Genomic DNA, 12,775 nt, shown 5'->3' with positions numbered 1-12,775 from the left:
CCAATTGTGGCAACACGAATTTGTTGGGGCAGCAACAAGAAATCACATTGTCAATGTGATTTCTTGTTGCTGCCCCCGACAAATGTGTTGGGGAGAAAATGCCACAGTTACATGGTATAAACAAGCAAGCAATTCAGGTTGTTGTCTCTTGTTTCTTAGCGGAGGGTATCTGATGGGGCATTCGTGCTGCTGGAAAATATGCTTTTGAGAAATCCAGTGCTATTATGCAATCTTCCCACCAAAAAACTAAGGCCTGTTACAGACTGCCAAAATAAAGCTGCTTCGGGTCTCTTTGGAGGTATGCTATTTAAATGATGCATGGGTCCAAAGAGTCCGGAGGTTGCACCAAAGCCACACTCCATTCCTAAGCACCGGAGTGCAGCTTTTGGTGCAGCTTCCGGATTCTTGGGATGCATGCATCATTTAAATAGCATACCTCCAAAGAGACCCGAAGCAGCTTTATTTTGGCAGTCTGTAACAGGCCATTGACACTATTTTTTTAATGCCACATAACAGCAAAGTGACAAGGAGATCATTGAGTTTCAGTCACATCCTCACTCTTGCCATTCCTTTTATCTCTGCAGTACAGTACTTTCTGCCTTCTAGTTGTCTTCCACAAGCACTCCCAATTAAAGATTAGCAACAGGTTATCCCTCAACCAAGATTTTTTTTCACGCTAGACAGTTATAGTGCTTTGAAATCACTTTAACTGCCTTAACTCCATAGAATGAAATCTTGGAAGTATGTGTGTATATGCCTTCAAGTTGCCTGTTGACTTATGGCAACCCCATAAATTTCACACTGTTTTCTGAGGTAAGGAATAGTTAGAGGTGTTTTTGTGAGTCCCTTCCTCTGAAATATGGCCTACAGCGACTGGTGTTCATTCTTCCACCCAAGTACTAGTCAGAGCTGACCCTGCATAGCCTCCAAGGTCAGATGGGGATCTGGTATTCAGAAAGTTTAGGGAGGGATATTAAGAATTCTTGGCCAGAGAGCTTATCTAGTGTCTCACCAAACCCCAGGATTACATGTAATGCAGCCATGGCAGTTCAAGTTGAATATAATGTTACCGTAACTGGGCATGTTTTGGAGGCAGTGTTTGAACAGAATAACACACTAACAACTGTCTAGGAGAAGGCAGTCAATAAGAAAATAGGAAGTCATTGTAAGAAGCAAGGAACAAAAGGCTTTGAATACTGTCTTTCTACCTAATGAAACACAGATTGAAGCATGGAAATTTACTGTAAAATTTTCCACTGTTTTTCTTTCTTTATGATACTATCTCTTGATGGGGTATTGTACTACCCACAGGTGGTTCTACACATATGGTCCCTTAACCGCTTTTCTGTAGCCCTTGGTACTCTCCAGGGCACCTTCACAAGCCATCAGATGGTTCTGGCACAATCCAGTCTGTGAAGGATGCAGGCACATGAAAACTTACCCCTGCCCTACCCTGTCCTGTCCTAGTACAGTTACTCACTCTGTTTGCATAATCTGTAAGCATGACCCAATTCTAAACACAACTGTACAGTTATATGCACTTATGATTTATGTATCCTAATTCTGAAATACATTACAATAAAAAGACTATTGACACAACAGAGCTATGCCACCAACACTACTGGCTGGAAAGCTCAGCTATTCCAGCAAAAGAATAATGCAGCAGCAGAAAAAAGGGAGCATAACAATGACAGCCACTCCCACCGTCTTCTGAGCAATTACAGTGCCAGCTAACCGATCCGATGACAATGTTGCTCAGCGACAATGCTCCTACGTCAGCCATGCATGAAAGAAATACAGTGACAGCAGAAATGCTGAGATGACATCACAGAACGCCTTTGTTGCCTTGCCTTGATCCAGCACAGAAAGAGGCTGCCAGGACAGCACAGTGCACTAGCTCTGTCCAGTAGCCCAGCTGTCTCTGGAACTTGCATATAGTGCTCACCAGGCCTTGATATCCCAAGTTCAAGCCCAAATGCAGTAGTAACATTTCCATTAAGTATTCAAAACCAAATATATGGGGGTGGGTGTGAGAAAACAAATGGGAAAAGTTACTTTACTTTCTGGACTACAGCTATACTCCTTGCCCAACCAGCATATCTACTGACCCTGCTGGGAGATGTAGTCAAAAAGGTAACTTCCCCATGGTCCCTATGAACACAGACTCCCCACCTGCTATCAGTGAAAGATGACTTGGCTGATATTATGTGCCTTCATGTCATTTTTCCAGCCTTTTGCAACCCTAAGGCCATGAACCTATCATGGAGTTTTCTTGGCAAGGTTTGTTCAAAGGGAGTTCTCCATGGCCATACCCTGAGGCTGAGAGCATGTGAATTGCCCAAGGTTGGTTTAATGTCCAAAACGGGAATCGAACCCTGGTCTCTAGTGTCACAGTCCAACACTCAAACCGCTACACCTCCTGTTGCTGGGGTTCATATGTGGCTAATTAATTCATTACCCTCCAACTTGGGAAGGGGCAGGATCCAGATTTTTCCAAAGATACCAGAAGGAGCATTTTTACCTACAGCAGGTAAACTGTTGGCACTGAATAAGGGAGTATGTGGCAGATTTACAGCGAGTGAGCACATTCCTTTACCCTCAGGAACTATGGTCCTATTAAAGCAATCTCAGATAGATAATTCTCTGCACACCCATCACACTCAGTGTGAGATCATGATGAATAAAACTGGTGGATAATCGATATAGGCAAATAAGCAGGTGCAGGGAAATTTATTCATGAGAAGGGCCAAATGGCTCATCTTCGGGCATCAGCAGGGGCATGAAAATATCCCCTGATATTATTGGGTTCCTGGGATCCAGCTTTATTGCATGGGCTTTCCATATACTGTCATGGGAGATAATCCACACCATAATTTCTGACTGGAGATAACTGTGGGATCCCTCAGCATGCCTTTTGTCTTTCCAGCAGGGAAGACCAGATGTTTGTGGCGGAGGAACTGAGAATCTTCTGACAGGAGGGAATGGAGCTTGAGGAGTTCATTGGGGAAACTCTTCCTCCACTAAGGGGCCATTCATACTACCTTTTAACCTGGTTTTGAAATTGATTCCTCCACGTGGAGTTCATATTGGGCCTGATTCTGTCACAATCCATGTCGAGGCATGCACAAGGCTATCGAGATTTGGGCTAAAATCCATCTTTTCTGAAAAGACCCGGGTTCCACGAAATACGAACTTGCCCTCGATCATGATCGGGGCAAATTCAGGGAGGGATTAAGGTCAGAGGGTGGGCAGAGGTCAGAGCATTCCCTCCCCTAATCAGAGGGGAGGGGGAGGAGGAGGAGGAGGAGGAGGAAAGAGCTGAAGGAAAAGGGGGAATCTGGAGGCAAAGGGTGACAGGAGACAAAAAGGGGAAATCAGGGTGACTGATGGGGGCTGCAAAGGGCTGTCAGAGGGAGGGCGGTAGTGAAGAACGTGATGGAGGAGAAGGAGGAGGATGAAGGAGCTGTGGTAAGAAGAGAGCCATGGAGGGCATGGAGCAGGAGGAGGAGGATGAAGGAGCCAGGGCAGCTCCTAGAGGGAGGGGAGGGTCAGAAGGAAAGAGGAGGAGGAGGATTGCCAAGTAAAATTGGACTGCAGGGCTAAGCTGGAAGAGGGATGTAGGGAAATCAGGCTGTAAAATCAGGCTTTTATTTTTGACAATTTATGCGCATGAATTTTTGGGTGACATGTCTGTGTGCTTGCTTGTGCTACTTTATTTCCTCTTGCTCCTAGATGATGATGATGATGATGATGATGATGATGATGATGATTAGTGTTAGTGTTATATGAGGATGCTACAGTCAGAATGCCTGTACTGCATTTCCCTTTTATTCCCAATTGATTCCATGGTTCAGTTGGAACTGACAGGTCACTCTCTCTCAGCCTCAGTGGAAGGCAATGGCAAAGCTCCTCTGAAGAGAATGTAGCAGGAGGAAAGGGGTCAGGTCAGGTCACAGGCAGGGCATGAATGGAGCTCCCATCAGGCACCTTCTCCCTCCTTTTTATTTTTTAAAATTATTTTTGACAAAATATGTGTGTGTGTGTTTTTGTTTTTTTGTTTTGTTTTGTTTTGTTTTTTTGCTTGAGGCAGATATATACATGGATAGAAAGTGGCTAGTTGCTGCTGGTTCACTTTCCCTTTTATTTGCTCACTCCCAGTAAAGGGGAAATGTTACAATGGGCAAGACTTGCGAATGGAATGCTACAATTCGAGTGTTACATTTGTTGCTCTTGTCAATTTGGCCAATTGGCAAAATGATACATGCTTTTGCTACTGTCTCTAAGGAATTCAGGGGTAGCCCTGAATTGCTTTTAAAAGCCAAAAAGAATGCATGGCAATCGCATCCTTTTCTGGCATTTCCGAGGTGAGGAATTTATTATTATTATTATTATTATTATTATTATTATTATTATTATTACATGTGTAAGAGGCATTCTGGGGTGGCAAGAAATGGGGGATACAGGATGCATTAGCTTGCATTTGGGGGTTGAAAATGTCCACAACACACACACACACACACACACACACACAGACACAGAGGTTTTTAAATTTGACAAAATGTGCGCATTTTGGTGCATTTTGTGGCTGGCTCTTTAAAAAAAAAAAGGAGGGAGAAGCACACTTCCGATGCCCCAATGAGTGCTGCAAACGTCACCTATGACGATCGCCTGATTGACAACAGGCGCCTTCATGGTAAACCCCGATTTCTGAAGAAGACATTTGGGTTAAAATGCCCCTCTTCTTGTAGTGGGCACTTGCTAATGGAGAGATTCGGGAGGGGGGCGAATCTTCCCAGTTCCTTCAGGAGCAAACCCACCAGTGGGAATAGGGCCTAAGGTAATTGGGGAGGGTTTTTCTAATAACCTTGATGGACTAGTTGGGGAACCTCAGTACATTCAGCACAAAGAATTTGGGAAAGATACTCCTCCCCTGTTTGGTAGAGTAGAAATCCCTTTAAAGTACAACTGCAACAGCATTGCTTTCTGTTTGGGAAGTCTTTCACAAGTAATACCACTTCAGATCACTACAGTTAGGCGGATTTAAGCAGCTTAACTGCTCAAAAGAGGGCATACATTTGTGTGATCACAGATGATGGAATATCCCATTGTTTTGAAACCAAACCACACACCAGGCAGAATGGAGCTGCTTGATTCCAGTCCAAATCAAAGGAACTTTCATGATTCAGACAACACGGGACACTTTCACTGCCTGGCCAAAAAGCATATATGATTGCTTTGGATTTCATAACTGTGACAAAGTTTCCCATGGATTTTCAGAGAGAGAGAGAGAGAGATGGGGTCCCTCTCTGCTTATGGTAATATGATTTTTAAAGAATGCAAATGCAATCACTGTCTTCAATCTGAAACTTGTCTCTGATTAAAATACTTTCCTGATGTGGGGTAGCATTTAAGGATGTCTTTTTTAAAAAGTGAGGTAATGGAATCCCTTGGTCTGGAAGTTAAATCATTCTGTGAGAGAGTTCTGGGACCTAGCCGTGTTAGTTTGGAAAATCAATACACACAGGGATCTTGTACTTCCTCAGATGATGTGAGAAGGGGAACCATCTTATAGCACACATGAATACAAATGCATACACATGGACACAAATTGCTAGTGCAATGCTCCTTTCCCATGACTATTTATCCAGATTTCAGCTGATTTGTGTTTCAGCTGCAACTGCTCCAACCAGATTCACTGTCAAAGCAAACATTTGTATGCTACTTTTTTAAATACAAAAACTTCAAGCAAAGGAATGCACTAAAAAAATCTCTTTAATGAGGGCCATCTGTAAAGACAGAAAGCCCTTGCAAAGGATATTTACGAAGTGCCTAAGCACTGTTTAGAAACCCATGAAGATCATGATTCAAAAGCTAAGCAAACATGCAATTTGACATGCATGACAGGATGGTGCCCAGAACCTAATTACAAAGATTAGTGCCAAATTAAGTACCTTAACCTTCCACTGATTTCAGTTGCATTTCCCATTCAAATAATGGTTTTTAACACGTTCTTAAATTCACTAGGATTATGTCCAGAGTCTGAATCACTCTGAATCTTCATTAGAAGTTGCACAAAACTATGATTATACATTGAGTTCTTCAGAGGCATGTATAAGGGTAAAACAAAACAAAACACATAGCTGAATTTTGTTTTGTTTTTCCAGAACAATGTCCAATATTGTAAAGAATTAAATCTGCAAATAAAGAAAGGCAGCTGCCGTCTGCAAGAATCTGAATACCAAATATCAGGATTAGCTTATTGATCTGCAGTTACAGACAGGTCCTATGCACAATTACTTGAAAATGATCCACACTGATACACTATAGTAAGTGTAAGTTTATGCTTCCATGTAAGCATAAACAGAATTGCAATATGAAGCTGTCACCTTTTCAATGCATTGCTTGTATTTAAAGTACTTGGATCAAGCAGTCCCATTGTTTAATGCACTGCTCATATTAACAAAGCCAAGGATGAATTACTGTATACACTCATGTATAAGTGGCGCCCTCTCTATGGAATGCCTTACCTGAAGCCTTAGTGGTTCAGTGGAAGCCTTTAAGAAGGCTTTAAAAACTCATCTCTTCCTTCAAGCCTTCCCTCCTAATTCTGTTTAAGAATATATTCCCCTATCGATGTATAGTATCTATGATTCTTGATTTTAATAATGTCACTGGATATTTTTAAATTTTGGTCGCATTTAATCTATTTTAATTATGTACTTTTAAGATGTGGTTTCTACTATTTTTATTGTCTGTTTTTAACAATTTCTGTACACCGCTTTGATCGTTGGAAAAGTGGTTAATAAATGAACAAATTATTATTATTATTATTATTATTATTATTATTATTATTAGAAAGTTAGGTCAAAAAATTGACCCCAAAAAACTGACTCGTCTTTTCCACGTGTCAATATAAATACTATATCTTAACTCTTATTTAAAAGAAGAAACCATCTCCTGATGAAAAGCAAGAGTATAATATGTGAAGCACTGACCCCCTCTAATCTCTCATCCATCCAGTCTTAAGAGCAAACACGTAGAGTTATGTCTGCTGGAATTTTATACATTCTTTGACACTGTTTTGCTTTGCTTCATCCTTTAGATCTTTTGCTATATGCCCCTAAGTTTTACCCTCGTCTTATCCACGGGTCATAGCAAAATCCATAATTTTGGCCCCAAAACTTGACCTCAACTTATACATGAGGTCGACTTCTAGTTGAGTATATACGCTATATTCCACAACCACAACAGGAAACTGGGCAGTTTACGGCAGCTAACCATGATTTCAGTAGAAATCATTTAACTGGGAGCACCTCGGTACTGTCCTTTAAAATGCACCTCACCTCTGAGACTTGTTTAAAAAGTCAAGAGCAGGGAATGTCAGCTGATATAAGGCTCTCTGGCTTGAGAGGAGAAATATAATAAATCAGGTGTCACAATTTGGTTGCATCTATACCAAGTGTAGCTCCATACTAAAAGCTGGTGCCAGGGAAAGATACTTTCAGGCAGTGGGTACCAGTGAATGCAGGTTGCCAATACAGTCAGCCCTCCTTATCCACAATTTTGTTTGTCCCTGGATTCAGCTATCCATGGTTGAAACATATTCCAAAATACATAAATTCCAAAAAGCAAACCTTGACTTTGCTATTTGATATAAGGGACACTACTTTACTATGCCATTGTATATAATGGGACTGGAGCATCCATGGGTTTTGGTATCCGGGGGGGGGGGGGGGCTGTCCTGGAACCAAACCCCAGTGAATACCAAGAGCTCACTATACCTCCATCATCTAAGGTCATGTTATACTGTATATACTTAACTATAAATTGACCCCATATATAAGTCGAGAGCAGATTTTGGGGCCAAAATTATGGATTTTGATATGACTCATGGATAAGTTGAGGGAAAAACTTAGGGGTGTGTAAGAAAGGATCTAAAGGATGAAGCAAAGGAAAATAATGCCAAAGAGCTTGCAAAATTACAGCAGTACTAACTGTTTTTGCTCATCTTAAAGGCTGGTGCCTCCAGGGCAGTATATGCTCTTGTCATTCACCAGGGAATGGTTCCTTTATTATATATAAGAGTTAAAGTACATCACTTACATTGACCCATGGATAAGTCGACTCAGGTTTTTCTGGTCCATTTTTTGACTAAAATTTCTAGACTTATACATGAGTATATACAGTAAATCTTTCCGCAGAGTATACCGATTCAGACTGAAAAAAGGTGCGTGTAATTTATTTTTAGTGCTCTTCCATTAAAAAAAACACATGCCTGCACTTAGAGAACTAGCGCACCATGAGAAAGTCTAGGGTAGACGCTATCTCCCTGGCATCTGGTTGTCTATGGGCATAAAGTGTGTTACACAAGGAAGTGTTCAGTCATGCAATTCCCTGCCTGCAGTCTCAGGTGAGAAAGGGTAGGAACAGCTTGGACGTAGGCCTTGCAGTTTGTGCAAACTACCCTCCAGGCACATGCCATGTACATCAAAACTGCTAGTCTAGTTAGGGATACACTAGAAGTACACAAAATGTGACATCAGACCTTTAAACCCATGCCAGGCATTGCCAGGCAGTGCGGACAAGCCCTGAGGCTTGACAGCTAGACTTTGCAATAAAGTACAGCTATTTGTTCTATCTTGCCTTGGCCCAGTTTATGGCAGTCTCTGTTTATACAAAATATCAAAAAGTTTATAGTAGATCTTCTATCATCTGTCATATAATGGCAGACACACAATCTTTTGCTGATTCGTCTTCTTCTCATGAATCAGGTTCATGCGATCGTAACCACTGTTATTATATCATAAAGGCATATTAGGAAGAAAGGTTACCATAAAGCACCCTTTCTTGGTAGTTTTTATATTTCAATCACACTAAAGGCGACACCTTCAATAGGATGCAATTTTACGCAATAAACCTGAAATTTGTGCACATGGCTTTCTTTGGCTGCATCCACACTGTAGAAATAATCCACTTCGACACCATCATAGTGGCTCAATGCTATGGAATTCTGGGAGTTGTAGTTTGTTGTGATACCAGAGCCCTCTGAAAGGGAAGGCGAAACGTCTCACAAAACTACCTTTGCCAGAATTCCCTAACATTGAGCCGTGGCAGTTAAAGTGATGCCAAACTGGCCTATTTCTGCAGTGTGGATGCACCCTTGGAAAACCTTGGATCGGTTTCAAATAGTGTTTAAGAAACGAAATCCAGGAAAGGGGAAACAACAATTTTTCACACCGAGAACGTGCTTCGGATGTCCAAATACTCCCATAATACCGATGAACGTATATAAGTCATGCTGATACATGAATCCATAGCATTGAGCCATGGCAGTTAAAGCAGTGTCAAACCAGATTATTCCTGCAGTGTGGATGCACCTTGAGTCTCTCCTGTGTGCAGATATAGATTCACAGACTCCTAGCGTTGGGAGAGATCCCCAAGGGCCATCCAGTCCAACCCCCTGCCATGCAGGAACATACAATTGTGATATGCAAAAGAGTGAAGAGGGAGAGTTGGATGCCTAGCTCTACAGTCTCTAGCCAATATGCATACCAGATTCAAAGTATGGAGAACCACCACAAGAACTGAGCTTGCTCATTTCTTGCGACAAGAGCACAGCATGAGATTTGATTTTTCCAGCTTCTGCTGATGGATAAATAAAGAGCGTAAGAACAGTCCATAGCAGCAGCAGAGTCAAAAGAAGCACTGGAGTGTGTTTTCTTGGCAAGAAAGCACCAGGGCTTACTTCCAGAAAACACGCATAGGATTGGGTTGCAACTTGCATGGGCATGATCCAGGCAAGAAGGAAGCGCATTTTGGTGCCAGGGATCTCCCCTGGCAACTTCAAGCACATGCTCAAGCTCAACTCTCCCCCATCGACTCCAACCGGTCTTCAAACAGTGCAACCCTGGCTGGGCACATCTATCTTGGGCTGCATCCACACTGGAGAAATAACCTGGTTTGGCACCTCTTTAACTGCCATGGCTGAATGTTATGGATATCTGGGATCTGCAGTTCGTTGTGGCCCCATGGGCTCTCTGACAGAGAAGGCTCCATGTCTCGCAAAACAACAGCTCCCAGAACTCCATAGCATTGATCCAGGGCAGTTTAAAAAGTGTGGTTCAAACCAGATTCTTTCTGCAGGGCCAATTCAGCCTGAAGAGCAGCAGCATGTCTCATCCTCATCAAAGGGAAACTGCAGGCGAGAAATGGCTCCTGCTGGAAGCCATAGGGCAATGCACTGTGCACAGTGCTATGTAGTCCAAGGCATGGGGCACAGGCCCCAAAGGAGGAGGGGAAGTGTTCATCACTTCCTATTTCTTTTTCTGCTGTGACAGAAAAAGCAGAGGAGGAAAGAAGGCTCCCCTCCCCAGCTGTCACTTCCTGTGTGTCTTAACACTTTTATATATATATGTGTGTGTGTGTGTGTGTGTGTGTGTGTGTGTGTATATATAGTTTTAACACACAAGAAACAGGTGGGGTTGTTTTATGTGTGTGTGTGTGTTGATATATATATATATATATATACACACACACACACACACACACACACTCATAAATATATTATATAATATATATCAACCCCAGCTGTTTCCTGTGTGTTAAAACTATATATATAAACATCTTATATAATATACACACATATACATACACACACAAATATATATGCAAATATGCATATATATGTATGTGTTGTGTATATAAACCCCAGCTGTTTCCTGTGTGTTCAAACTATATATGTACAGTATAAGATTTATACACACAAACATAGGTATATATTACCCAATTGTTTCCTGAGTGTAAAACTATAATAACATATATATAAAAAACATATACACACACCGTTATATATATAACATATATATATATATATACACACACACACAATCCCAACTGTTGTTTCCTGTGTGTTGCACCTACACACACACACACACACACACACACATATATATCTCAACCCCAGCTGTTGTTTCCTGTGTGTGTTAAAACTTTATATATAAACACACACACACACACACACACATCTCTTCTCTCTCTCTCTCCAAACCCACAGCAGCCAGTGTCCCAGGGAAGCCCTCCAGTAGAAGAGCCAAGGCCAAGCAGGGCTCCCCAACCCAGGCTCCCCAGCCTGCCTTCCTCCCTTCCCTCCTCCTGCTGCCCTTCCTTACCCCAAGGTGCTGATGAAGCCACTGACGGAGCCCTCGGCGTAGAGGGAGACGATGTCCCCGATGTACAGAAAGCTGGACATTTTGTCAGACATCTTGGCGCATGGTCCTCTCCAAAGAAGCTCCCAAGTCTTGCCTGGGGCTTCTTCTGGGGGTCCCCCCCTCAAGGAGACTATGAAATACAATCAAAGACCGCCCTCCACAAAAGTGATCCACAAACTTTTCTTCCTTCTTCCTTCCTCTGGGAGATCCCTCCAAGGGCTCTCAGCCCCTCTTTTGCCTCCTCCTTGCCCCTTTCCTCCTCATCTCTTCCTTCCCTCTTTCCCCCTTTAAAGCCCCTTGGAGCCCTCCATCCTTCTCTGCAATTTGGAGCAGAGCTTAGCTGCCCAACTTTGCAGCAGCAGCAGCAGCAAGACTGGAAGAGGGAAGCAGAGAGACTGAGTGAGAAAGCTCTCAGAGGCGGGGTTCTCTGACTTGGTGCTTCTGAACTTAGGACAACCCTAGCATTGAGTTTGTTGTTGTTATTGTTGTTAGAATCACAGAATGCTAGAGTTGGAAGAGAAACCCAAGGGCCATCCAGTCCAACCCCCTTCTGCCATGCAGGAACTCTCAATCAAAGCACCCCAATTGACAGATGGCCATCCAACTTCTGCTTAAAGACCTCCAAAGAAGGAGACCCCACCACACTCCAAGTGTTTTGTGTGTGTGTGTGTGTGTGTGTGTGTGTGTATGTCTATATGTAAAAAAAGTTCCTCCTAATGTTGAGGTGGAATCTCTTTTCCTGCAGCTTGCATCCATTGTTCTGGGTCCTAGTCTCTGGAGCAGCAGAAAACAAGCTTGCTTCCTCCTCAGTATGACATCCCTTCAAATATTTAAACAGGGCTGTCATATCACCTCTTAACCTTCTCTTCTCCAAGCTAAACATCCCCAGCTCCCTGAGTCATTCCTCATAGGGCACAGTTTCCAGACCCTTCACCATTTTAGTCGCCCTCCTTTGGACACATGGCTCCAGTTTCTCAATGTCCTTTTTGAATTGTGGTGCCCAGAACTGGACACAATATTCCAGGTGGGGCCTGACCAGAGCAGAATAGAGTGGCACTATTACTTCCCTTGATCTAGACACTATACTTCTATTGATGCAGCCTAAAATCGTATTGGTCTTGTTAGCTGCCGCATCACACTGTTGCTGTTGTTGTTTCTGGTAAGTTTCTTCAGAGGAGCTTGGGCTTGCTGCCTGCCTCTTGAGGCTGAGAGAGTGTGACTTGGCCAAGGTCACCAGGGCTAAGCAACAACTTACAGCAAATTGGGCTGAAACAAAACTATGAATGCATTAGAAATAATGGAAGTAGATATGTCTGGGAGGGATTTGTGTATAACCTGAGGAAAAGTGAAGGGGTGCATTGTAGGGAGTCCAGAGGGCATTTTGGGATGTTTTTTGAAACGGTGCCCCCCCCCCAGCTTTGGAGGGCATGGAGGACAAGGGTTTGATTATCACTTTTCTTCCAAGGGGGTCTTGCCCTTGCCAACCTCTGAGGCTGAGAGAGTGTGACTTGCCCAAGATCACCCAAGGGGCTTTGTTGTTGTTGTTGTGTGCCTTCACAAGTCCATCC

The 12,775-nt window shown here is 42.9% G+C and overlaps 1 protein-coding gene across 1 annotated transcript in view; it reads right to left on the bottom strand.

Moving 5' to 3' along the window:
* The window catches only part of ITPR2 (inositol 1,4,5-trisphosphate receptor type 2), a 258,378-nt gene extending 246,807 nt beyond the window's left edge, over positions 1–11,571 (bottom strand). Inside the window, 1 exon segment of the mRNA XM_042470658.1 lies at positions 11,169–11,571. Coding sequence (XP_042326592.1) covers positions 11,169–11,260 — 92 coding nt within the window. The 5' untranslated portion in view covers positions 11,261–11,571.
* Positions 11,572–12,775: the final 1,204 nt, after the last annotated feature.

The sequence above is a fragment of the Sceloporus undulatus genome, chromosome 5 (assembly GCF_019175285.1).
Source record: "Sceloporus undulatus isolate JIND9_A2432 ecotype Alabama chromosome 5, SceUnd_v1.1, whole genome shotgun sequence".
Classification (NCBI taxonomy): Eukaryota; Metazoa; Chordata; class Lepidosauria; order Squamata; family Phrynosomatidae; genus Sceloporus; species Sceloporus undulatus.
This window is presented reverse-complemented; position numbering and strand designations above follow the sequence as displayed.